This window comes from Eptatretus burgeri, chromosome 1 (assembly GCF_056783735.1).
Source record: "Eptatretus burgeri isolate ZD-2024b chromosome 1, Ebu_testis_v1, whole genome shotgun sequence".
NCBI lineage: Eukaryota > Metazoa > Chordata > Myxini > Myxiniformes > Myxinidae > Eptatretus > Eptatretus burgeri.
In genome coordinates, this window is record NC_140961.1 from 124,891,427 (window position 1) to 124,919,274 (window position 27,848).

The following is a 27,848-nucleotide window of genomic DNA, read 5'->3' on the forward strand; positions in this document are numbered from 1 at the left end:
AGGAACGCTAAGTCCGATCGACACAATTTTCACCATAATATGCATCTTTTTTGATAGCACACTCAGTTGATGATTATGACGTCATTGGTCACGTGGTGCGGGCGCCATCTTGAAAAAAGCGATAAACTTTGGACCTCTGTATCTCTGAAACCGTGCAATGGAAATTTTTTTCGCTTCATACATTTTACTAAGCTCCCTATGGGGAACACGTGTGATTTTTCGTGACGTTATCGGTGAAACGGTATGCCGGTGAAAATTCGTCAAGTAGAACGCTGCATGGGAAAAATCAGAAATTTTTTGTGCGTCATCTACTCATAAATTCACCGTCGAAAAAAATTATTGTGACGTCATCGGTGACTTAATTCGGCCGTCATCTTGTTTTTAAATCTTTTTTTTTTTAATCTTCTCCAGAACGGCTGTACAGATTGAGTTGAAACTTTACAGGTACATTCCCCGTGAGGTCCTTTTTCAAGTTTGTTAATTTCTTGTTGATAGGTCACATGGTTTGGTGACCATCTTGAAAAAACCCTAAAACCCCCAAACATCTTCTCCAGAAGCGCTGGTCCGATGAAGGGGAAATTTCACAACTATATTCGGGACATGTTGGCGATACAAGTTTGTTAATTTCGAATTGATAGGTAACATAGTTTGGCCGCCATGTTGGATTTAAGAAAAATATTAAATAATGTTTTCTCTGGAACTCCTTAATCCATCGAGGTGAAAATTTGCAACTGCCTTCTCCCATCAAGTCTGCATACATGGCAAAAATTTTTTTTTACCTCAGAAGTCACATGGTTTGGCGGCCATCTTGGATAGAAAAATAGACCTTATCCGATTTACACGAAACTTCAGACTTGTTACAGTCCACGATAGAAAGCTGAATTTCAATTTATGATGTCATAGGTCACATGGTTCGGCAGCCATCTTGGATTGAAAATGAATAAATTTTTAAAATCTTCTTCTCCAGAACGGCAAGACAAATTGAGACGAAACTTTACACATATATTCCCCATGAGGTCCTTTCTCATGTTTGTTAATTTCTTCGTGATCGGTCACATGGTTTCGCGGCCATCTTGAATTTATCCTAAAACCTTCAAACATCTCCAGAATGGCTGATCTGATCAAGGGGAACTTCACACAGCTTTTGCACATGAGCAGTGAATATAAGTTTGTTAATTTCTAATTGATAGGTCACATGGTTTGGCAGCCATGTTGGATTCAAGAAAAATATTAAATAATGTTTTCTCTGGAATCACATAACCTATCGAAGCGAAAATTTGCAATTATCATCTATGATCATGAATGCACGCGCGGTAAAAATTATGACGTCACAAGTCACATGGTTTGGCAGCCATCTTGGATAGAAAAACGTACCTTTACCGATTAACACGAAACTTCACAGACGTGTTCCAATACACAGTTGGAAGCAGAAAATTAATTTGTGATGTCATAGGTCACATGGTTCGTCAGCCATCTTGGATTGAAAAATAATAACTTTAAAAGTGTTCTTCTCTGAAAGGGCTGAACAGATCGAGGCGAAACTCCACCAGTATGACCAACTCTCCATGACGAATAAAAGGTTCTCACCCCCTTTTGATGTACGACACATCGTTTGGCAGCCATAGTGGATTGAAGGAAAAATATTAATTAATGTTTACTCTGGAACTACTGTATCAATAAATGCGAAACATCAGTTATGATGGAACAGTCATGTGGAATGCAGGTTTGAAATTTCAACTGGATCGGGCCCAGGGTTTGGCAGCCATGTTGGATTGAAGGGGAACAATTAAGTAATATTTACACGGGAACCACTGTGTCAATATATGCAAAACTTGAGAATTATAATCGGGCCGACATGTGAAACATAAGTCTAAAATTTCAACCTGATCGGTCACGTGGTTTGGCAGCCAGAATTATTTAATTATTTGAATCTGAGAACTTTTACATTTTTGTTTTTTTCCTCGAAAACTCACTTGGCTGTACCTGAATGTGTTTGAGGGAACATGAACAGCAATTCAATTGATGCCGACAATGTCCCCAAGAAAAAGGGCTAACTGCATACGTAAGAACTAGATTGAACACTTTGTGCTATCCGGTTCGTAACTCGTCTGTTCCGCGCTGTCCCGAAGCAAGGCTGCATTTGTATCACTACTAGTACGTGCCCGTAAAAAAATAAAAATAAAAAATATTCAAACCGCGAGCAACAAACGACAACCAACCACGCAGGCCGTTTCTTCGCTCTCGAGTGCCCGTACGTGTATGGCCCGGAAGTTCGAATATTATTCGCAGTTACGATTATTCGCAATTTAGTTTTTATACCCAATTATTCAATTAGTGCCAACGTATTTTACCTTTTCGCAATGTCGTGGCAAGGAAAAACAAAAAGAGAAGAGAGAGAAAAAAAATTTACTTCCTGGTTCGGAGCATACCAGCACTCTGATGTTACCGAAATTTATACACCGTCTAATATGAAAACTATCATAACTTGAGACATTGTGTTTATCTATAAATGCGCATAAGAAATCGAGAAATTATTAGAATACATGAAGTCATCATTATCCGGAAGTCCGTACGTTGAAACCCGTAATGGATCCGGAAGTCCGTACGTTGTAATCCGTAATGGCGAACACGGCTGAGCTTCCCTTCCCCATCGGCCACGCCCATTTAACAAAGTGTCTTCTCATTGGTTTGGTAAATAAATGTCCATAACTTGGGAAGCACTTGTCCGATTAATATCAAACCTTGAAAAGGCACATCCTCAGGTCCCCAGCAATATACCTGGCAAGTTTCAATTAGATCGGACCAGCGGTTGTCGAGAAACAGCGGTCACAGACACACACACACACACAGACACACACACACACAGAGATTGCTGGAATTATAGATGGATTAAATAATGTTTTCTCTCGAACCACTTATCCCATCGAAGCGAAAATTTGCAACTGCCATCTTCCATTATGTCTGCATACAGCATAAAAATTATGACATCACAAGTCACATGGTTTGGCGGCCATCTTGGATAGAAAAATGCACCTTATCCGATTAACACGAATCTTCAGACCCATGTTCCACTACCTGATTTGTAGCAGAATTTTAATTTGTGATTTCATGGGTCACATGGTTCGTCAGCCATCTTGGATTGAAAATTAATAACTTTAAAAGTCTTCTTCTCTGAAACGGCTGAACAAATCGAGGCAAAACTCCACCAATATTACCGACTCTCCATGATCAATAAAAAGTTATCACCCCCTTTTGATGTACGACATCGTTTGGCAGCCATACTGGATTAAAGGAAAAATATTAATTAATGTTTACTCTGGAAGTACTGCATCAATAAATGTGAAACATCAGAGTTATGATGGAACAGCCATGTTGGATTGAAGGGGAAATATTAATTAATGTTTACTCTGGAAACGCTGTGTCAATATATGTGAAACTTAAAAATTATTGTTTAGCCCACATGTGAAACATGGTTTTAAAATTTCAACCCGGCCACACGTTTTGGCAACCAGAATTATTAAATTATTTGAATCCGAGAGCTTTTCGATTTGTTTTTTTTTTTTCCAGAAGGCTCATTTGGCTGCACCTGGACGTGTTTGAGGGTACAGGAATAGCAATGCAATTGATAACGATAATGGCTCCAGGAAAAATGGTCAACTGTGTGCAAAATAAAGATGGAACGTGGCCTGTTCCTCGGTCCATAACTTGTGAATCCTGCCTTGTAGAGAAACTTGTGGGGTATTAGATTCAGGGGAATCCCGCTGATGGTGTCCACACGTATTCTTTGTGTTCAGGTTCTTTAAACACCATTTCAATTGCTACCGATTACGCATTCAGGAAAAAGGGCTAACTGCTTACGTAATAAATAGATTTAATTCGTTAGTTCATAACTCATCAGTCCCACATTGTCGACAGATGCGTGGTCGGCTTCGTATTACTCGAGGGAGTTCTGCTTTACCCTGTAGATCCATGGTGACATTTATTACTTCGTGTTCAGTTTATTTAAATACCAATTCAATTGATATCGAGTATGTATTGAGTAAAAAGGGTTAACTGCGTATGTCATAAATAGACTGAATGTGGCATGTTGCTCAGTCCATAACTCATCAATGTCGCATTGTCGAGAGACGTGTGTTGCTTCGTATGGCTTGGGGGAGTTCCGGTGAACTCATGGTGAGAATATTTATGATTTCATTTGAAGGTCATTTAAACAGCAGGGTTGCATACAAGTGGGGGTGGTGTATCGGTCAAACCACTTCTCGCAACTGTGTAAGCCCTTCACTTTATTTTGCAACACTCCCCTATATTTTCATTCTCCCTGACCCTAATCATTGTCCCTGCCCCCCAACCCCCTCCACTAATTCTTCTCCACCCTCCCACGAACTCTGCCATTCTCTCCCTCTCTCTCCCCTGTCAATTCTTCCACCTCCAATGGCAGCAAATTAGAGCTTGTTCATCATCAAACGTTATTTTTGAAACACTACACCGCTTCTCATTGACTCGTGAATAACACTGCTTTAATGCAATCACAACAAAGGAATTGTAGTGTAAAGATTGTAGGTAGTACGAGCAAAGGTGCTGGACGCTGCCTACTCCCTCCTCCCATCACACCCCCTCTCTTGACTTCCACCCCAATCCCTCCAGACATAATATCACACTTCTTCACAGACGCAGTTAAAGTTTTTATAGGATCATTAAGGATCTGTAAAGACTTAAGTGGTTGATGAAAATACTCTTGTATGGCTCTTCAGGTTAGACTTGGTTTGTGTATCAAATGCGGTGGTTGTCGATCCAGCGGTCTATAAAAAAACGTGTACATACAGATGATGAATTGCATTTTTTGATTATAGTTATTAATGTTACCATATTATTACGAAAACGATAAATACTGCATCTAGAAACCTACGTAAATTCGTTAGTGTTGTGGTTAACGCCCTTGAACGGGAGAAGACCTTCCTTTGGGTGATGAAAAGGAAATCGAGGGCGAACCTTAAGCTCTCCTTGTACAAAAAAAATTCCAGACAGGACATCGGAAACAGGAAGTTCGGAATGTGCATCGGTCGCTCCAGGACCAAAAATAGTCTGAATTTGGCCAACTTCTATCCTTTCAATATTTCATGATCATTTCAACAATGCCTTTGTTAGTGGTAACCGTTCCTGACCAAACCGAGTGAGGAGAGAATTTGAAAGCACATGTTGTCAATTGCAATTCACATTCGTGAATTTGAATGCCCGACTCCTTAGCAGCTGCTGCCACCGTGAAAGCACGGTGGCATTCATTTTGCAAACTTCGAAAGAATGAGGCTGAATTAACCCACCTCATTTTCATTTAATGATTGATGCACACAGCCTTGAACCTAAATCCCTCACATCTTGAGTTGACCCCATCAAATAATTTTATTGCATGCTTTGACAATGCAAGGCAGTGCATTATTATTAAAAACAAAATACATCATTAACCTTGTTTAATGGTGACACATCAAATGCAAATTTAATACAATTAAACTGAATACTTTATTGTGGGTAAGCTTGACTGTTTTATTTTTTAAATTATTGGTCAATTCAAACTGTATGACCAATAAAAATTGGTTAATTCGATTTGGTAATTCACTGCCTGAAACAGTATGCATGACAAAATGAAAACATTAAGAAAGGACAAATTCCACAGAACAGGAGTGCAAGTTAGTTTGGGCAGGAGGGGACATTCCTTGGAGGTTACCAGAACTGAAGGACATTTCAATAATCAAGAAAAATGTGTAACATTTACTGCACCTCCATGTACCTGTGTCATTTGATACAATTAACAGAGCATATAAAAATGTTCATACACAAATTCAAATATATTTGTTGACATAAAGCAAGACCAAATTGGCTGAAAATCAAACACTTGGGATGATGCATTCACAGATTACATGGAATTTTACTTGCATGCAATGATGTCATTACAGACTGTTTTTAATGCACTGCCTGAAACAGTATCATTGCATGTAAACAAATCAAACAACAACAAAAAAATACACATACTTCGCTTTGTTCAATGGTGCGATACATCAAATGTACATTGATATGGTAAAAGTGAATACAGAAATAATTTAAATAGGTTTGAATGAAGTAAAACAAACAGAAGAATTGTGGAATGGTTACAAAGAAGCAAGTTAGACATGTTGCATACAGGACAGCAAAGACAAAATAAGAGGAAAGACAATTACTATTTTATATTGCTGGAAGTGATGGCAGATGGATCTGGAACAGTTGCGAGATTCCATTTCAAAAGTATGGGAGGTTGGGGGCGGGGGGGAATTATAATGCATTGCGTTTGTGGGAAAACAAGATCTTCCTTGATTCATGCATGGTTGACCAGGTGTTTTGCATCACCATTGGAGCTGGTTTCCGTAATCAGGGATGAGTATTTTTATTATTTTTACTCAACAGGTTTGTCTGCAAGGAAGGTTGACATTTCATTGAAACAAGAACATGTGCAAAAGCCTCCATAGAGATTTGTCACTTGGATTTTCCTTCCCCTTTCTGTGAAAGGGAACAGAGAAAAGAAAAAAGAAAAAAAAAACTATGAAAAGCAAAATGAAACTTCAATAACATCCAAAATGCATCTCGTTTTTATTTTGTGAAAATAAAATGCATGGGTAATAGCCTAAGTGCTACACTTACAACTGATGCAAGTATGCTTGGTCATGGAGCTTTTCTAAACATGTTGAGTTCTGTCCATTTTCCAAGTTGTTGGCACGTAACAATTTTCAGTACTCACTGCATTTCCATAAAAGGCTGTGTCAGTAATTAAATCATGAACTAGTAGCCTTCAGCTCTGGGGACATGTTGTTAGCACTTTACTGAAATGCCAATCCTATGTAACTGCTCACCAGTGTCCAACGGTGGACAGTATTCCTCAAGAATCCAAAAAGGGGAATAAAAATTGGTCAATTCCATTTGGTAAATTAATATTTCTTAGTGCATGTAGTATCAGTCACGTAAATGGGATTACACTCAGGAATTCATGTGCAGTCACAGCCTTACGTGATATAATGAGGGCTGTAGCCTGTAGGGCACTGTTCAGTTACTCAATGAGTTTAATGGACTTTACTGCCACCACCAATCCAAGTAGTGAATCTCCCTTGTGGAACTTGTGAATAAGGTGGTTCGCTTTTGCCACAGGTTCAGCAGTAGGATGTTGTCATCTCAACGTTCCTAAAAAAAAAAACAACTGGGTAGTTGCCAATATATGACTGTAGTGCAGGTAGGCGACCAAGCCAGCAAGTTGAATACATCCATCTAATGATACCTGCACATAGATTACCATCACTTCCTTCAGAAACTATTTTCTCAAATATAACCTGGCAAGTGATTGGGGAAAAAAATTTAAAAAGTAAATAGTTGCAGACGTACATGCAAATTTTCAACCCCACATTTTTTATTTGTAATAACATGAGCAGATCGTAAGAAATAAATAGGACATTACAAAATGAAATATTGTTCTCAATAGATCAAGAGGGTGGAATCAAAATTTTAGAGAGATGTCTCTTTTAAGTTGCGACAACAGAAAGTGTGAAAATGGACCAAGACGAAAAGATGAAGTGAAGTTTCGTCGTCATAAAATTTTACTTTCGGCAGTGACGTATCCATTTGACTACTTTTGAATCACATTGGGCATATTTAAAAACAATTAAATAATTATTTATTGTCCTGATTTACATGCACTAATAAATATTAATTAACCAAATGGAATTGACCAAGTAAATTACAAGAGAGTAACTGTCAAGTGAAACTTTAAAGCATACCTTGGACTTGACGGATCTCTTGAAGAGGATGCCCAGTTCAGAGAGACAGACAGAGACAGAGACAGAGAGAACGGGACATAGAATGCCCTCCCCAAAACCCCTTCCCCCACTGCTGACTTCAAGTGGCAAACAAATAGAAAAGGTCGTCAATGTAAATGAGCCATTTTTTTTCAAATTCAGTCAAAATTGTTACAATGCGTGCAGTGCAGTGTACTGCTCCATGTTAAGGGGTCTAGAAACTGAAAGACAGGAAGAAAGAGCCAGAGAGAACGAGAGACAGACAGACATACGCAGAGAACGAGAGACAGAAGAGAGGAAGGGGGGGAGAGGAGAAAGGGAGGGTGAGATGGGAGTGGGGGGGAACATATAATGCCCTCCCCAAAACCCCTTCCCCCGCTGTTGACCTCAAGTGGCAAAAAAAAAAGGTTGACAATGTAAATGAAGAGCCAGTTTTTTCTCATTGTCAAGATCATTGCAATGCGTTGTAGTGTAGTGTACTGTTCCATGTTCAGGGGTGTAGAAATTGAGAGATAGATAGAAAGAGACAGACAGACACAGACAGACAGAGACGGACACACTTTTTGTCAGACACCTTTTGGAAATCGTGGTGTTCGCTTGAACTGGTCTCTCCCCCCGATGGCGGAGTGCACTTCATACTGTTCTGCAAGTATATTAGCAGTCGCTAATTCATGCCTCATCCACCTGCTGCCATAGATGATTTTCTGACTAGACTTTGTTTCGTATCCCTCAACCTGCCTGCATGGTTGTACCTACCTATCCTGCATGTTTGTTTCCTATCCTGCATGGTTGTACCTTCCAGTTTAGCTCTCTGGGTTTTTGGAACACACTCAAAGTAATAGTCAACCCACAGTTCCCGAATAACCCCCACAGCCATCCCAAATACCCTCGTGTTGTGCTGTTCTCTTGCAATTTAAGGGGCGACCTCAGCCAGAACATAAATCACAAGCACTCTAGCATTTGGGCACTTGGTCTTAACCTGTGGTCCTTAAGGGGTCGAGAAACTGAGAAAGACAGGTAGAAAGAGACAGAGAATGAGAGACAGACAGACAGACGCAGAGAATGAGAGATAACAGAAAGACAGACAGACACAGTTTTTGTCTAAAAAGTCAAGGTTCATGGAAGAATGAGAATACTGAACATATCAGGACACAACAGAGCAAAAGGACCACGAGTGGGGAAACATCAACAGTTGTGTTAGAGGATAAAACAGAGGGAGACTTGGACAAATCAGGATATGCAGAGGAATGAAAGGTAAATGGACATATCTGGGGTGAGCACAATGGATATTGAAGCACAATTACATAAAGAGCAGGAGCCCGGAGGGGTCTGGGTAGCTGAAAAGCTAACCAATTTTTTATACGTCACTATGCTCTATATGCACCTCTATTTAAGGAAATGGACGTCTGCCGGGCACATCGTGGTGGGTGTGGCCAGGAGGGTCAGGAGAATGGCACCCGAAAATTGAGCAAGATCAGCACATCGTCTCACCACTTGAAACTCATGGCAAAATGTTCAGTATAACTCCATGTACCATGACTGACTGCTGCCAGACATTTTCATTGGTGGGGTGTGTCTGCCAGACTAAATTAACTGCTCCCCTAAAATTGAACCAGATCAGCTCATGAGCTAACCTTATGAAACCAAGTGCAAAATGTTCAGTATGGCCCTACCTATCATGAATCAGCACTGCCAGACATTTTATGTGGTGGGGTACCCCTGCCAGATGTCCCTAATTAAATCCCCTCCATTTAAACTAAACTAGGCCTACATTTTTGATTACACATGTTATACACTATCATGAATGAACACAGCTAATTTATCAACAGTTCAAAACAGGCTTCACATCGGTCTTCAGTTCTCATCTACATATAATCCATATCTTCCTCTTGATCTGAATCCGAGTCTTCACTCCATGGTCCGTCATCCGAATCACTCAGTTCATCAAGGGAGAGTGCTTCCAAGTCATACTGCGCTTCGCTGCCAGTGATAATAGTCTCATCACTGTCAATGTCGACCTCTACGGTGGTACTATTTGTGAACAAAGTGTCAGGTATTGCGGGCCCTTGGAACCAGATTGGCTGCAGAAGGTTGTCATTCACAGACCAACCATATTCTGTTGGTGACAAGCCATCCCCAGGAGATGCTGAAGCTGCGTTGGTCCACAATATGTTGACGTACTGAGCTCTGTGTACTTTCATCTGAAGGGTCCGACGAGAAGGTGGCAGCAAAGCACAGTCCACCCGTTTGACATTTGCCAATGGATTCACCAAAAAGAAAATTATATCATTCACATTAAAAGTTAAATCATGAGTCTCTTGCTTAGATCTTGCCTATTCTCAAATATTCACAATGTGGTGGTCGGGACCCTACATGATTACGTAGAGGCATTACTCTTTCATGGGGGAGTGGGTGCTCTCTTGCATACATTCTATGGGAATGGAATTCTGATATAAAGGCCTGCCCTACCTGATCAACTTTGCCAGAAACTTGCATCAGTCTGTTGTATCGAGCTTCATCGACGTCTTTAGTCTTGCTTTGTGCATACATGTGGCAGACCAACTCTGATGCAACATCCAGGTCAGCACTACCATGAATAACTCCCATGCTGATGAAGAGGTTGACGAAGCGTCCAGTCTTGTCCTTCTCAACTATGCCGAGGGCTTTAACTTTGCCTTTCCTGAAAAATATAATTGGTACATGTATGTGTAAATTCTATTTAATCTGCTACCGTCTCAAAGTTTCATCCAGCCGATTGAACCACATGTGGATAATAAGAAATTTCCAGAACTGCTACCATACATGTATTGATTACCGGTACATGTATTTTCCCGACTATCATATCTTTGTCATTTATAGGGCTTTGATATACTGCATAAGAAGATATCTTTGCCAAAAAGAGAATTCCAACATATATTATGTACATTTTTAAATCTTCTTGACAATTGAAGAACGTTGACCACTTCAGTGTCTTTAGACATTATATATGTAAATTCAATGAAATTCATTATGCCTACCTGTAAAAGGCTGACGTGAAATCACAGCCAGAGAAGGCGTGATATCCAGGCAGTGCTCTGGGAAGTCCGGGCTTGCAATCTTCAAGGACGTCAGCGATATTGGTGACATTGATGTACCTCCTGCTGTTTCCCATCCCACAATCCATTATGATGTTTGCCATGGACCGTACTTCAGGACGTTGCTGTCCAAGTGCCCCAATCAAAATTACCAACACATCGGTGTCTGATGCCCTGACAATAATACTTCTGGCAGTGATGTTTGCGACATGGAATGCTATCAGCGTATCTGCCTCTTAATGGTCCTCTTGGAGGTGTGGTGGCCTGGTCAAATTGACATGTTGGAGCTCGTCAGGTATGTACTGAAAACACTCACCACCATAAGATGCAACCAAAGTCTTTCCTCCGAAGATGTACCAGTAGTGGTCCTTTCCCCATTCTTTGAGAAGAAACTTTGCCAGCTCATTTTTGAAGATGCCAATGGTCAGCAGTTTTGGTCCACTCTGTCGTATTGTTTGCTCAGGTCCTGTTATGTTATAGGCAGAGTCCACTGCACCCCGTAGCTTCCTCTCACTGTCCTTGATTGAATTTTTGACATATTTGTCAAGACAAACATGCACTTCCCTTGCCCTGCCGCAACACATCACTGACAACATTGTCCTTGCAATTGATGCATATGATGCTCCCATGTTTGTTTGTGAAATGACCGAATGGAGAAGAAGCCCGCCATCAAAATTTGTACAAAGCTTCTTGGCAAGTCAGATTCTGCGATCATTTCAGTCTGCAGCGACTCGAGCTTACTCAATAAAGCTGATTGACTGTCTGACATGTGCTCCATCACAGTGGGCAAGTGACAATGGGTATGTGGTGATTGGGTACGATAGAACATTCCGAAGGTCAAATGTTGTCTTCTCTGCAATGACCACAACCATACGGATGAACATATCCCTCAGGCTTTCTGTATTTGTTTTGGCTGTCTGTGAGGCGGGTACCTTTGCTTTCTTTTTCTTGACATTTTCTGTGGTGAAGTTGTGTAAAGGGGTCCGTTTTACTGTCTTCAGAAAACGACTGTTGTTACTGTCCCATTCTGTTGTGAATTGCTCTCTTGCCTCCGGGCCCTGCTTGAGTGTGTTTCGTAAATATGATTCAGTTGCCTTTGATGCTGTTTGGCCAGTTGCAATATTCACCAAGGCAGATGGAGCATCATCAGTAAAGGGATTGCAAAATTCATCAATTTTTGCACTGAGTGTTGCCATTTGAAGGTTGTCCTTTTTATTCTGGAAGGACGACACTGAGCAGCAGCACTTTCCCCTTGTTCGAGTCCTGCAAATGTCCTCAGCTCAGTCACAGCCATAGCCCTTTGTGTCATGGTCAATGACCACCTCCGCATGGCATTCTCCGAATTTCTAAATGCAACTATCCCTTTCATTTGTGATGCAGCGTCACGGTTTACAGACTGTTCCAAAGACAGGTCAACAGCTGAACGACTGTAATCTTTCCTCGTGCGCCTGATTGAAAACGCACCATTCTCGAGAACTTCACGTAGTTTTGGATCTGAACTTTCCAACTTCTTCAGGAAGAGCGTTCCCCATCTGGCATAGTTTGGGCGGTTGAGGGCGAAGAATACAGCCAGCCTCATTGGAAAGACATCAATGTAACCACTGACATCATTGATCTTAACACATCTCTGCAACTCTCTGTGAAGGCGATTGGTGAGAAAGATGTAAATTGCCCAGAACCTAGCTGTTGATCCATGGGCACCATCAAGAACTGTTTGGAAAAAGTCCTCATACTTCTGGAGATGCCGAGTTACAACTGGATCGGAAAGATATGCTTCCACTTGGCTTTCATCAGAAGGGACAGTGCTCATCACATGTTGGAGTGACTCGTATTCTTCTTGAGGCAAATCCAGAAGAAATCGATCATACAACTTCTGCTCCAATACATTTGCCAGCAATTTGTGAATGCGGGTGCATCGGTTGTAAAACTTGCCCTTGAGGAAACCCATCATCGATCCTTCTGCCAAGACATCTGCCTCTGTTAGTATGAATTATATTCCATTTTCGTTTATCATTGTACCAACTGCACCGTAGAAAGCTCGCTCAAGGTGGAAATTGCCCAGCAGTATCAATAGCTTGTCAAACAATGGAGTTTCAATTGCCTGTATCGAGTAAGCTTTCAACGCAACGGCTAGATCATAAGTGACAACTGCATAGTCCTGCCCTGTTTCCTTTGCCACATTCATAGTACGGATCATCGTCTCCTTGACCACATCATTATTGGTTGGTGATCTTGATAGAGGGTCCATGTTGGAAATTCTTTGAAGTGGCAAAGGGTTCTTAATGAACTGGCTGACAAATCCAGCATGCAGAGATGTGTTGCCTTCTCTCAACTTCCAAAACCAATATAGATCCAATGGTTTCAGAGGAATGGCAGTTTTAGCAGTTTTTGATGCCGTAGAACTCACAAACACAGCCTGGTTGAGTGACTTTCTAAATGGAGGTATCTCCCCGTTCATTACCCACAAACTTCCGTCGGTTTCGCCCATCACGAAATTCTGTTGGCTTAACAGTTGCTTCTCTGTCATCCTGGGGCACATTCTGGTAAGTATGGCCGACAGTGGCATGTAGGGTTTGTTTCCCATCTAATGTTTTTATATTAGCATCATTATTATCCCAGACACTGGCAGTGGCTAAATGTGGGTCCAGGCGAATACCATCTTGAGTGTCACGTTCATCAGACTCCACCGGATATACAAATTCCGTCTCCAGACATTTTGATTTACTGTAGCTGATGCTGTGTCCAGCTCTGTTTAGAATCTGCAGGGTTAATTTCGATCCGTGAGTGATGCTAAACCTAGTCCCACAGCAGTGTGCTTCCCTGGTTTGACGGTTCCACGAGCAACATTATAAATGGCATCTGAGGCCATTGAAGTCACTTTACGATCAATTGTGTCCTTGTACGCATCACGAAAACTCAGTGTCAGGCCGCCTAGGAGACTCCTGAAAAACAGGTCCAGCTGTGCTGGTATCTCTGGGGCACATTCCTTCAAATTCTGCACTGTTGCTGGATTTGGAGTCTTAGATTTTGATAGCTGCATGATTTGAGAACGGAGATGAAGAGCAGCCCATCTTAATTTGTTGTCCTGTTCATGTTGTTCAGCATCATCGTGAAGTCGGTTCCTTCCATCGTCTTCTGTCAGGGCAGAACTGTAAATGAAGTTTCCTCTCTGTTTGTGGACTAATTTAGTTATGATCTGTTGTCCAAAATTGTCACTGAGCTTGCTGAGGAGGTTCTGGGCAGTGTAGGAGATTACGTCTGCTTCATCTCCACCGTTGCTGGTGTATTCTGCTTTATACATTTCAAGTAAAGCAGAGACTAAAATTGATCTCTCATTAACAATAACCTCATTTTGGATGTAGGTCCACAGTGATGCAGATGATCTCTTGTGGTAGTACTGAGAGGTACATGCCTGTTTTGAACCTTCTGTTTGCTGATCATCAGTCTCGTTAAGAAACGTGGCGCGGCAGGATTTAAGATACTGTTACGTTTGAGGGGGGGGGGGTATGCATTCAAAGGGTAATTAGGATGTTTAATTAGGTATGCCATGCTGTTCGAGTTTACCAGGATCTAAATGTAATAAGTAGCAATTCAGTGGTGATAAGTTGTCTAGTAAATGTTCATTTCTTCAAGGGGGAAATGATAATTGTCACGTAATTAGATAGGGACACGGGATAGGGTAAGTGTGTCTGCGTAAACCCCTTTTAGTAGTCCCTGGAGGCTGGCCGTGATGTCACAGGACAGTGCTGCGGATGGCTCCGCCCCGTGATCACGATTGGCGGAAGGCGACGGCGGTGGGCCAATAAACGGCTCGATTGGAAGTGACGAGGACGGGAGGATAAAAAGGTTCTGTTCGGGGTCGAAAAGGAAGAGGAAGAAGATCGGGACAAAAAGATCGTGTTTTTTTGGTGTGGAGGCTGTTGCGCGGAGAGCGTGCTTGTTGTGCTGATTCGATCGTGTTCTTCATCGTGTCTTGGAGCCTTGCTGGGCCTCATGCCTCACCTTGGTTGGCTCTGGGGTTCTGCTGACTCGGAGTACGGCGTCGAACGGCGGGGGGACCTGCCTCCCTCTCCTGCTCGTAATTTGGCGCCAGAACTGGTTCCCTGGTGGCTTTGAGCGGACTTGGGCCAAGACCAGGAGGTCGACAGCACCACGGTTTCTCCTGCCCCCCTGACGAGAGCAAGGCCAGCTCGTCCGACGCCAATCTAGGGACAGTTGCGTCCACACCACGGTCCAGCCTGACCACCAGAAATGGCTACGTTGTGTGTGTGTGTGTGTGTGTGTGTGTGTGTGTGTGTGTGTGTGTGTGTGTGTGTGTGTGTGTGTGTGTGTGTGTGTGTGTGTGTGTGTGTGTGTGTGTGTGTGTGTGTGTGTGTGTGTGTGTGTGTGTGTGTGTGTGTGTGTGTGTGTGTGTGTGTACTTGGTGCCTTAGAGGGTTTGAGATCTGTATATTCATTGGAATTGTCTGTGTTTTCCCCACGCCCGATCCCACACCATCCCGTCGAATCGCCCCGGATCCCTCTTCTTGCCGAGTCTTGTTATTTCTGGTTAATAATAAAAACAAATAAACATCAACTCAGTGAAAAGTGACTCGTGCCACCTTCCTCGTCCCGTTTGCGGTCGAGCGATTAGAACCGCCATGTTTGGGTTATAAATAAATAAACCGCCTCCATCGTTTCGGCTCATTCTACGTTGGCGGGACTGTTCAAGTCCCGTGGACGTCACAATACTCTGCTTCTTTAGCAATCAAGTCGACACCACTCCAAATCAGACTCTTGATGCGTTCATTGTTTGAGTACTTTGCCTGCTCACAAAATGACTGACAACCAGACAGTGTAGCTATCTTCACTCTTGATTCTTCCTTTCCATTTTTCTTCTTCCGACTTTTTCCACAGAAAATGCAAGTCCCTTTCAACATGCCCTGTTGGTCTGATTTTGGGAGGACACTGCATCGTCTCGTCTCTATGCAAGCCTTTTTGGCAGCTGGTTCATCATTGGCTGGTGGTGCTTGTTTCGGATGATCCAAAAACAAGAAGGATGATACCTTAGGGATGATTCATCATTGCTTGCCAAAATCATTCGTGTGATAGAGAAGTACTTGTCAGAGTTGAGATTTTTACGCAATGCAGCAGCATTCTTGGTTGTTGTCCACGTCTTCTCGTTAAATGTTTTTAGTTTGCTGTCTTCGTCAGTTGCCTTCTCACAGATGTAGCAGCATAAGGCACCATAAGCATCATTGTCCTGGAAGAGAAATGGGATCTATGAGTGTTGATAACATGGTCTCGGAACCATGGAATCTGGTCGCTGGTCCTCTTCACATCTAAATAATCTCAAATGTTGAACACAAAGTGTAATGAGCTTACCTTTTGACTGACAATTGTAGATGAAGAATTTGATTCGTGGGGTGGTTCTTCCAAATCTTCTCAATCCATTCTACAGCTTTCTGATGTCTAACCCATTAGCAAGAAGCCGTAAAAAAACTAATTATGAATAAATGTACAATGAATATGTCATGAAAATAAATCACTTGCTTTTATATTATTGGTACTGGCAGCAGATCCACGGCTGATTCAGAGTAGTGTCCATCACCCATTGGATATCTTTTTTACATCTGAGTTTTACATACAGGCCTCTCAATGTTCAATCAATGCTAAAGGAATTATCCTCGACAATCCAATACGGTATCTTTATTGAAACATCACTTGTAAGTATGCAGCCCTGAAAGGGTTTCAAAAAGCACATGCATCTGGCCTACATCAGACACATGACAGCATAAAATCTGCATAGACCTTGGTGTAGGTCAATATTCATTTTTCATGTCTAAATCCGAGTAGCTAACCAGGGGCAGGGTTACTCTAAGAATTAATGTATAAGCCTTGGCCATAGCTGGCCAGACCAAACAGTCGCTCATACGACAGTCCTAAAGATGAACTTCAGGAATTGTGTAGAACAAACAGCAGGTTGTGTATCAACACTCTGCATCATCATCACAAATAGGCCTAGGTGTATCTAATTTTTATAATCTTGCACTATAGAAAGGTTTACTTTGTAATCAAATTTGATTCATGAATGGTGGTTATTTATGATGAGATATATAGTATGATTAAGGAAATGTACCTCATACTGATACTGCTGTCCCTTGTTGACATCTAGTTTGACCACACAGGTAGGCTACATGTACAATGAAGAGCTAGAACTTGACTCACTGCCCACATGCAAGTATAGTAGGCTATCTACTGAGAAGCTAACAGGATCTTTGATCTCGGTCAAATTTGGTGTGTGGAAATGGCTGGCAGTTGTGATTCATGATACATGGGGTTATGCTGACCATTTTGCACTTGGGTTTCATAAGGTTAGCTCATGAGCTGATCAAGTTCAATTTTGGGGTGTGGTCATTTTTTTGGAATATCTGGCAGAGACCTATCCCACCACAAAAAATGTCTGGCAGTGCTGATTCATGATATGTGAGGTTGTACTGAGCATTTTTCACTTGGTTTCATAAGGTTAGCTCATGAGCTTATCTAGTTCAATTTTGGGGTGTGGTCATTTTGGGACGTCTGGTCGGGGTACCCCACCACAGAAAATGTCTGGCAGTGCTGATTCACGATAGGTAGGGATATACTGAACATTTTGCACTTGGTTTCATAAGGTTAGCTCATGAGCTGATCTGGTTCAATTTTCGGGTACCAGTTAATTTAGTCTGGCGGACGCACCCCACCAATGAAAATGTCTGGCAGCGGTCAGTCATGGTACATGGAGTTATGCTGAACATTTTGCCATGAGTTTCAAGTGGTTAGACGATGAGCTGATCTCGCTTAATTTTTGGGTGCCAGTCTCCTGACCCTCCTGGCCACACCCACCACGTTGTGCCCGGTAGATGTCCATTTCCTTGAATAGAGGTGCATATAGAGCATAGTGATGTATAAAAAAATTGGTTGGCTTTTCAGCTACCCAAACCCCTCCAGGCTCCTGGTCTAATATTTTTCACCTCATTGCACAACACTTAAAGATCTTTCTGAAAATTGAAAATGAAAAAGAAGGGTGTTTGATCGATGAGGATGAGGAAACGCACCAAAGTTGTTCAGCTGTAGGTTGCAGACTGCCAGCTTCAGACAATACTCAGAACTCAATAGTGACAGCTTCATGGTAACTGTAATATGTTGGAAGAACATGTACTTTCACATTGTCTGCACCCCTGACATGTACATGATCAATTAAAGTGCCATTTTCTGTGGTCGATTCTCTCACACATTGAAGAAAACCTTTTTCTGCCATCATCTTGGCGACAGAGGAGGATTTGAAAATGTCCTCGTTGAAATCACCAATCACAAGGCAGCCACCTTGGAAAGTATCAAGTTTGTTTAACAGCAAAATCATGTTCTTTCTGAAAAGTTCAATTTTGTAAGATGATGGTCTTTCAATCAATGCAAATATAACATTACGACATTTTTGAATACGAGACATTCCAGGTTTGTTGCAGGAAGATTCACAATTTCACAGCGAGTCGTTCGTTGTGTAGTATAACCCGACTCCACCATGACATTGTTGCTTCAAGTTAGCAAAGAGGTCTTCAGATGAATCATAGCATTGTCCCCTTGGTTTGTGATGAAAGAGAAATCCATCCAGCTCTGGCATTCCTTGTGGATCATCACTGGTTAGCCATGTTTCTGTGAGACAAATGAAATTTCCTTCCAGGAAATGTCTGTCAGACCTCAAGTCTTCGATGTGTGACTTGAGACCCTGAACATTGTGTAGAGTTAACTTGCATGAAGTTACAACTTCAGGATAAGTCATATCTGGTGAGGGGATAAATGGTAACATGCTGTCCATTGCTGCTGCGGTCTTTTCATTGCAGTAAATGGCGGAATCTTTGGAGTCCTGGATGATAAGTCTTTCTGGTGTTGTGACTCGGCTTAAAGCTACATAGGCTTGCCCAGCAGAGAATATTTTATTAAGCGAGACAACAGCTTCTTTTAATGTTATTCCTTGAATTTTATGTATCGTGCAGGCATAGCTGAGTTTCAATGGAAATTGACGCCTTACACCACCATTGTTTGTTGCTCTGTCTTCCTGAGGACTGATTGGAGTGCTCTGACTTGGTAATGATGGTGGTATGCATTTTTCTTTTCGCAACTTGTCCCCTACTGTTGGATTGTCAAATACAACATAAACGACTGAAGGAAAGGAAACACCAGTTGTTTGTGATATATGAGACACAGTACCAAAGACACCATTTACCAACCCATCCGATACATCTTTGTTCTTTATCAACATGACACGTGCATCTACAGCTAGTGACTCTTCTTGCTAGATTTGTGTTGAACACTTTGTGCTGGATTGCTCTTTTTACTAGTTTTCCAGATTTGGCATCTCTGAAGAAGTCTTCTGCATCAATAGAAACAGTTACAGCAGGATGAATGAAGTTTATCGACATTACACTGGTCTACTTGTTGATTTGTGGCAAAAATGTGGATTGCATCAATCTCTTCACCAGTTTCACGTTTGCATAACGCATGTACATCCTCAGCTTGCAAGCTTTCAGATTTCTTTCGTGTTCTCAAGCGATTCAGAATGTCTGCAAATGATCCATATCTCTGTCAGTTTAGCAATAAGGAAATGATCAGCCCAAAGGTTTACAACAACATTTTCTGCATGTAGAGCAATTCCTTTCACAGGTGAGAGCTGATAGAAGTCACCAACAGCAATGATTGAAACATTTCCAAATGGAGAAAAATCCTGACATTGCTTGATCTGTCTCAGTCTCCCATGAATATATGCTAAAAGCTTGTGATCCACCATGGAAATTTCATCAACGATCAAAATCTGCAAACTGCTTAACTTTGCTCGAAGGGAGTTGATTTTTTTCCTCGCCAAGAGGCTGGTATGGTAATTTTGCATCGACAGCGATACAGAATGTGCTGTGTATTGTGGCTGCATTGATGTTAAATGCTGCAACACCAGTAGGAGCAGCGAGTAATACAGACACATCATCAGGATTTGGCAATGCCCGAGCAAGAATTCTAGTTGCCTCGTAATACATCGTTTTGATCAAGTGACTCTTGCCTGTACCAGCCCCACCAGTAACAAACACATGAAATGGTTCAGGGGCATTCCCATTACTTTTATTCAGACACCACTGTCGTACCTTGTAGAATACTTCTCGCTGTTTCTCATTCAATGACCTCATTAGAGTTTGAGCTTCATCGTAAGATATAACACATCGACGAATTTCAACGTTATAGTCTCTCTTTTCACGTTGAAGTAAGTCAGGATATCAGAATCATCTTGTGGATCTATGTTGGCATCTTTCTGCACATTTAAACAGCTCAACCTTTCTGCTTCGGTTTCTGGACATATCTGAGCCCACGCATCCTCAAGTGGACCAAGCTTTTCAAGCAGCTCTTCTGCTCTATCAATTTCAACAGCTGCCTTTTCAAACAGTGTTTTGTTCCTTTTAACGATGTCTCTGACGAATTGTACAGGGTGCTTGCCACATTTCACAGCTCCATCTTCGTAGAAGTTTTGATAAGTTTCAAAGCCATCAGGTTTCAGCTGACCATTACACCGATGAGGTAGAAAAAGCTGCAAAATACTCTGATAGTACTTTTCTGGATCTTTCATGGGTGAAAATCTTGCATATCTGTTCGGGATCGTTTCTGCACAAAACTCAATCCATTTTGAAGCTCATGCACTGTACCTTGACGTTTTCCACTTTTAACATTACGCATCTGAGATTTGTACAGAACTCTGAACTCTGAACAGAAAGTGGCGAGGCAAACATCTTCAAACTCTGTTGTATTTGGTCTGTTCTTGTATCTATCGACGAGGCTCGTCATCCATATATCGTCAACATTCAAGTCTCCACCTTTGCTTTTGTTCTGCAGAACGTGAAGGGGTAGACTCATTTTGACAATATCATCTCCAGTGGGAACAAACTGCACTTTTCTGGATGATTATTTCAGTCTTAGGTTGCACACTCTGTCGACAGCTTCTTGTGCACTAACTTCTCTATTGTGAAGATAGACACCTCCTAACTTTTTCATGGCTTGTTTTGCATTTTCATTTCCATTTAGTGCTTCTTTTTGAGCATGATTCAACAATTACCCCATTTCCATTTCTGTCTTTGATATGTAAGAAATGATGTAGAATATACATGAATATGCATCTACAACATACTGGATATCCATATTTGCATTCCAGCAGCGAAGGAGATCAGCATTGTACTGGTTTATCCAAACATCTTTGGTGTTTCGTTGTAAAACAACACCAGCTTTATTTGTCAGTTTTTCATATGTGAGTTCAAATGACTTGTGTTATGTCAATCTTTGTGAAAAGCTCATCCATTGTTTCAAAGTTTTGTTCACCATCTGCAAATGCATTCCATATTTTCTGCAACACATCTTTAGCATCCTCCTTCTTCATTGCCCGTTTCTGTACTTCCGTAACACTCTGTGACTGTTCTGTAGTGTTATCCTTGGTCACCTTTTCTCCAGGACGAGAAATAAATGTACATTTCGATGGTGGCCTTGGGAAATTAAAGCGACATGTGGTACCTTTCTTCCTGCAGCTCTTGGTGTGTTTTGTACTATGTTTCTGAACACTGTTCACAACTTCATGGAACTCATCATCAGCTGAAGATGGCACTTCACAGGTGACATATTGATCAATGAAAGATACCACATCTTCATCTGAGGCTTCGTCAAGTTTAGGAGCATCTTCAACCCAAAACGAACAGTGTGTGTGAGGAGAACCGCGCTGTTGGAATTCCACTCTGTAGAAATAATCTTTGATCTTACCAATTGGGTTGGCTGGTGACATGATGACCTTTTTTAGGAATCAATGAAATCTATGATCAAACATTCTTGTGACTGTTACTGGGTTTATTCTGAGCAATGCACATTTTTCAGAGGAATCGATACAATCGGCACTTCGTGAGTCTCCCTCCGCTTTCAAAATATTTTCAACGATCTGGCCATCTCATATCACCTGCAGAAAATGAGCAGAACCATGTTGCATTTCCCAGTTGTCTCAACATTGCCAGCAAATCTTTCTGGGCAGTTTCCCAATATGCTGGAGTTCCTCATAGGTTTAAAAAATTTGTAGCCATCATCACATTTGAGAATTTTCCTCAACGAGTTCTTGTCCATCAGGTTTTCAGAGGAAACTTTCCCATCAAATGCCTTGTGATGACTTTTCCTTAAAGCAATTGATACACTGCTCAACACCTGATACACTTCAGAGATATTGAGCAAAAAATATGTATTCTGTGTTTCTTGCAAATCTACCATCTGCATGCATAATACGTGATTTTAAATACATGCACTGAGTTATCTTTACTTCCCGATAATCATGATATGTTGGGCTGCCTGTTGGAAATAGCACTTTGAATGATTTCGCTTCATTGCTTTCATCCATTAAGATTTTAACTGGATCATTACCTTCAGCAGGTGCTATACACATTATGTTATCAAAATGTTGATCAAGGATTTCCTGCCCAATGTTCACAGGTTGAAGACAACTGTCCATGTGCATTTCGTGATCCGTTTTATCAGTCTGTCGGTGGGATACGTCCATGCTCTCATCATCACTAATTTCTTGTTCGTTCCCTCCAAAAACAATTGGCAAAGGATTTACCCATTCATTGTTGAAAGCAACTCCCACATACCATTTGTTATTTCCCAACAAATAGTTGAGAGCATTTTTTCTGTGAGCTTTGTCCACAAATTGGTACTCGTAATAACCTTTGTAAGCAAGACGTCTTTTCAGTTGAACCCTGATCATTTGATCATCTGATCCACATCTTGGTAAAACAGTTGCAGCTTTCTGCCCATTGGAAGGAACGCATACTACAGGTCCATGTACACCACGTTGTCATCCTTTGGGAAGTGCAGTAATTTTTGCAAAGGGAATATGTAAAGCGATCAGATGTTGCTCCAGGGAGTTGAGACACTTTAATTCCTCAGGAATGGGCTCAAAATATAGATTGTTTGCAGCAGCTTCAGCTGGCATTTTAGCAGACACGATGCTTCGGTGACATGTGAAACAAATCCAGAGTTTTGATGCCGGACTATTTAGCAACATACATGGAAAACCACAATTCTCTGAGCATTTGTGGACATGTTTCTCTGTAATACACTTTTCAGCAAATGCCTTAACAGCTAACCCTTTCTGTGTGTATGATTCTTTCCTCCAACAAACAACTTGATTCTCAAAAAATAGTCTATCGCAGGCTGAACAGATGTAGTCTCGTCCGTGAGTTGTCATTTCTTTGAAAGCAGGTATTACCCGATACATCTCACCTTTCTCTTTCTTTTTCTCTAACCTTACAGCAGCATTTTGTTTTTTTTAATTCTCTCTATGCACCTCACTTTCTTTGTGTGTAAGCACACTTCCAGCTTTCACAGCTGTTCTACGTTTAGGATCGCGTGCATACTGAGTTTTAGTCCGTTCTTTGACAGCTGCTCAATGTTTCGGATCCCGTGCATACTGAGTTTTACTCCATTCTATGACAGCTGCTCTATATTTAGGATTCCGTGTATACTGAGTTTTTGGTCCATTCTTTGACAGCTGCTCTATGTTTAGGATCCCGTGAATACTGATTTTTACTCCATTCTATAACAGCTGCCCGATGTTTAGGATCCCGTGCATATTGATTTTTAATCCGTTATATCACAGCTGCTCTGTTTTTCATCCTGTTAATACCTTTCAATACATTGACTTTTTACTCTTTCTCTATGGGTTTCATTGTACTTGTATATTTTTACTGCATCCAATTTTTTGCTTTGCCTGTAATCTTCATCTTTGTTATATCTTTTTCTGGACATCATATTTTTTCTTTGTTTGGACATGAATTCATTGGCACCATTTGTTTTCATGCCTTTCGTCTTTGCCCTCGTTTGCCTCGGCTCATCTTGAGTGTGCTGCTTTTGCTGACCTCTCCCTTTGTCTCTTGTCCTCGATACTGATCTATGTGAAGAGGTACTCTCCTTTATTTGAAACACCTGCTATAACAGATCCAGCTGTTCTTGGTGAAGAAATCTGTAAATGGGGAAGATTATCTGCACTCTCATAAAGCACAGAACAATCTTTCATGCCGAATACAGCATTTGTGCAAGTCTCTGGACTGAGTGGATGTGAGGGGTACTATGTGTGATTGGTATATAGAACAATCTCTGCATCACTTATGTGAGTGTATGCAACTGTTGTTTGACGAGCTACATTCTGGTCATTCATAACATCGACATTCACGCCAGTGACTTCAAACTGAGTTACCTCACATCTCAGATTCATGGATGCTGCTAGCTTCAGACAGTGTTCGTATACCTCTGAGACACTTCTGTACTTGATTAGTTCAGATCTTCCATTAGGAACTTGAGTTCCATCCATACCTCTTGAATGAGAATCAAAAACACAAAACAGATTTTCTTTCATAACTGCAAAAGTTGAAGCTCCAAATGTTATGAAGCAGTGATTGTACAGTGTTAGAGTTCTTGTCAAAGCATCGTTCAGACGTTAAAAAAACACCGGTAATATCTCTACTACTGGATAAAAATCCAACAAGAGAGTCTCCAAGAGTGATCAAAATGTTTGTGTGCAATAAACGTACAGCATGTGGCAGTTCAGATAACAAAAGCAGAGGATTATTATGTGTTAAAGACCTTTGCACCAATCCATACAATTCATTACCAGTCTCAAGAACAGTCTACATCAGTAGGTATCCAAGAGGAAGAATTTTTAATTTTGTCAAACAATATTGAAGCACAGCTATTGGCAACACATTGTTTACCTTTATTTTCTAAAAAATTGGCATCACCTTGATGAAAACTACCTTGGATGCAGGCAGCCGAATTTGGCAAAAGCAATATTTTGGGAGGCTCTTCAATTGGGACTTGTTGACCTTCGATATTTGCAGCCATTTGATGAGTCGTTTGTCGAGCAGTTTCATTGCATCTTTGTGCAACGTTTTGTACATACCTTTGGGCAGCCTTTTCAATCATTACAGCACCAATGGGTGGGACATCTGTCCCAGTGTTGAGGACATTTGCCCCAGTGGGTGCAGCAGTGATGACCTTTTTATGCTGTCCCTTTTTCCAGTACTTTGTCCTGGGCATCTATATCAAAATAAAAAAATTAAAATATTTGCACACAAAATTAAATTACAACGATGAGCGTTGACAACCACATGCAGACATAATTTACAACCACAGCTCCACACTCATATGTTAACCGAAATAAAAGAAGGGAAATTCAGTCAATAGTACATATTCAATGTGTAGAATGAAAATTTGAGAGCACAAAAGTAATGGAAAGTTGTGAAAATTTTGAAATTGAGAGCCATTCCTTTTCTGTATGCAATAACGTTGTGCCAAAACATAACTTAAGCCTGTACCAGCAAGCAACTGGTTGCACAAAACCAAAAAAAACATGGTACCATATTGATGCAAAACGATCTGGGCAGCATGGAATGAAAAATATATATATATATATTGGGATTATATGTTTTTTTGATTATCCGCATCGATGTCAATAAATGCCCACATCAAGCATGTGTACCTCATATGTAGATGGGCACCAATATTAGGCAGTTTCCATGTCCCAAAGTGTTTCTGCTCCAGGGTTTAGTCATACCTATTCAATACGTTCACAAACAACTTGGATACAGGTGGAAGCCATTTGGCCCATCAATGCTGTGCTCTATTGGTACCCCATTATTACAATCAATCAGTTTACCAAGTTAAATTCACTGCTGATGGGGATGAGCAGGTGGTATTGAGGATCAGAGTGGAGCAAGCAGATAAATCACAACCAGCGTGTTGTATCTTTATAACAGGATGCAGTGTTTGTCCATCATTTGGCATTTCCTCCAAGAAGTGGTTGCACAAAGTTGAGATAACGTACCATATTAATGAACAAGTAGAAGGTGCATACCTCTGCCATGCAATGCTTGATTCCACAAGAACATATCAGGCCCACTGTATTTTTTAAATTATCTTGTTATCCAGTACTATATCATTTTTGGCCCCATCTCTCAATGGTTTGGAATCACTTTTTTAAAATAAATAAATAAATAGCCTCAGATCTTCACAAAAAATTAATCGATTCTTCCTTGTCACACATCCAGTATGCTCACGAAGTTTCATCACAATCCATACCCAACATTTTGAGATAGCATGCTATACATCTTTTTTTGCCCTGATTTCTCAATGCTGGGGGGGGGGGGGGAACACCTTCTGTGGCGGAGATAAAAATCATTCATTACATTGATAAATGGTCAAAGAAAAACAGAAAATATGCTTCACGTGCCTTACTTATTTCGTATAACATTTCACAAATATACAATATCCCCCCAAATAATTTTTGTGTGGTGCTGGTCATGCATCCATAACAAATAGCATCGGTATATCAATGGAATGTGACCACAGTTTTCTCATTCTTAGAATTCAAACTTTAAAAATAAAATGAAATAAATAAATATCAACATCTGTCCTGAAGCTCACATGGATGAGGATCAAGTCGCTCAAACACCCCCTCCCTCCCCCTGCAAATCCCCTCATATCCTAAATTTTTTAAATACCATGAACATTATTTCATACATGAAGGTTGTTGCGAAGTTTGTGGAGAAGTTTGATTGAAATTCTAAATGTAGTTTGGGAGAACACAGCAAATACCTATTTTTGGTGGGGTGAACTCCCCCCTCCCCCCTACATTCCCTTAACGAGCGCAGATTTTGATGCAGACAATAAGCTGTCACATCACGGGTGAAGAATGTTGTCAAGTTTTATCAAAATCGTGTGTGCAGTTTCGGAGGAAAACGGAAATACCTATTTTGGATATTTCAAACCCGCCACCCACCAATCCCCACCCTCCTCAACCAACCCCCATCCAAACAACCACCCCCCACCCAATCCCCCCAACCAACCAACCCCCAATGATCGTAAAGAAGCAGATTTATTCATTTCGAGAAAGGAAGCCATTTTACCTCTTTATATTCACACAACTGACTATGAAACCTTAATCCACACATCTCAGTAAAGCCGAGCTCATAAATAATTTAATGATTTTATCCGATTTTGTGAGATTGCAAATTTAACGTTCATTTACCTCAGACGACACAAATAACCACGAGAGAAATTTAACAAAAAATATATAATTCTTCAATTTTCATCATCTTTCGATCCAATGTGTCTGAGGTAAACTCCTGACAACCACCATGTCTGAGGTAAAAAATGACTCCCAAAAACCATATTCCTATGTGGAATAAAAATTCCCAGTTATAGATTAAAATGAATGTGACCACACACGTGCTGCACACACACACGTGCTGCACACCGTCCCGAAAGCTCTCCTTCAGGTAGTTTTGTTAAATAATCTTCCTATTGTAATCGAATTTGTTTTCGCCGAATGTTAAGCTCACATGGATGAGGAGCAAGTCACTCAATCTGTACAGTGATGGGAGCAGGAGCAAGTCACTTCCGATCATACAAAATATCATCAAGTGGGGGGGGGGAATTATATTTATGTATATATATATATACTCTCCACGTCTTTAAATCCAGTTCAAAAGAGCACACGGAGCATGAGACAAATAAATAATAATTAAATAATGCCAATTGGCGAATAAAATAAAAAAAATCGATATAAAATGCCATCTATTAAAAATCCAAACTGAATCTTTTGACTTGCTTAACATGTGAGGTACGCGATGAAATTCACAATTTGTTTGAGAAAATTAATCGACGGATTTATTGAGGTAAAACGGTTGCGGCCTTGCACCAAAATAGCCATGTCACGACAGACGCATTAAATTAAATGTAAAAACTCGACATCCATTTGCATGACAAACTTCACATTTACCTGATACTCAAACAATCCGCTCTGGACAAGGTAACACCTTTTTGTGCCAAGGGTAATCGAACTATAATTCCAAAGATAACAGGAGCTCAAATACAAGCGTCTTCCACCAAGG

General features: G+C 40.9%; 2 protein-coding genes and 1 pseudogene across 8 annotated transcripts in view; 1 reads left to right on the forward strand and 2 right to left on the reverse strand.

The window, feature by feature from the left end:
* The window catches only part of LOC147035343 (cytohesin-2-like), a 135,674-nt gene that overhangs the window by 61,051 nt on the left and 46,775 nt on the right, over positions 1-27,848 (forward strand). The window lies entirely within an intron of this gene.
* On the reverse strand, positions 6,050-27,833 carry LOC147035345 (uncharacterized). Of its 4 annotated transcripts, none has more exons than XR_015062198.1 (4): positions 27,737-27,833; positions 24,857-24,993; positions 6,667-7,200; positions 6,050-6,525 (listed from the first exon to the last, which is right to left on the reverse strand). XR_015062198.1 is itself a non-coding variant. In XM_085897005.1 (3 exons), the coding sequence occupies exons 1-3, from the start codon at positions 10,984-10,986 to the stop codon at positions 6,502-6,504; spliced, it is 396 nt and encodes a 131-aa protein (XP_085753131.1). In that variant the 5' UTR covers positions 10,987-11,219; the 3' UTR covers positions 6,050-6,501. The 4 variants fall into 4 exon arrangements, 1 of the variants encoding a protein (XP_085753131.1); XR_015062196.1 differs by lacking the exons at positions 24,857-24,993; positions 27,737-27,833 and adding exons at positions 10,278-10,488; positions 10,826-11,219 and having other exon boundaries at positions 7,030-7,200; XR_015062195.1 differs by lacking the exons at positions 24,857-24,993; positions 27,737-27,833 and adding exons at positions 10,278-10,488; positions 10,826-11,219.
* On the reverse strand, positions 11,119-13,536 carry LOC147035346 (uncharacterized; annotated as a pseudogene).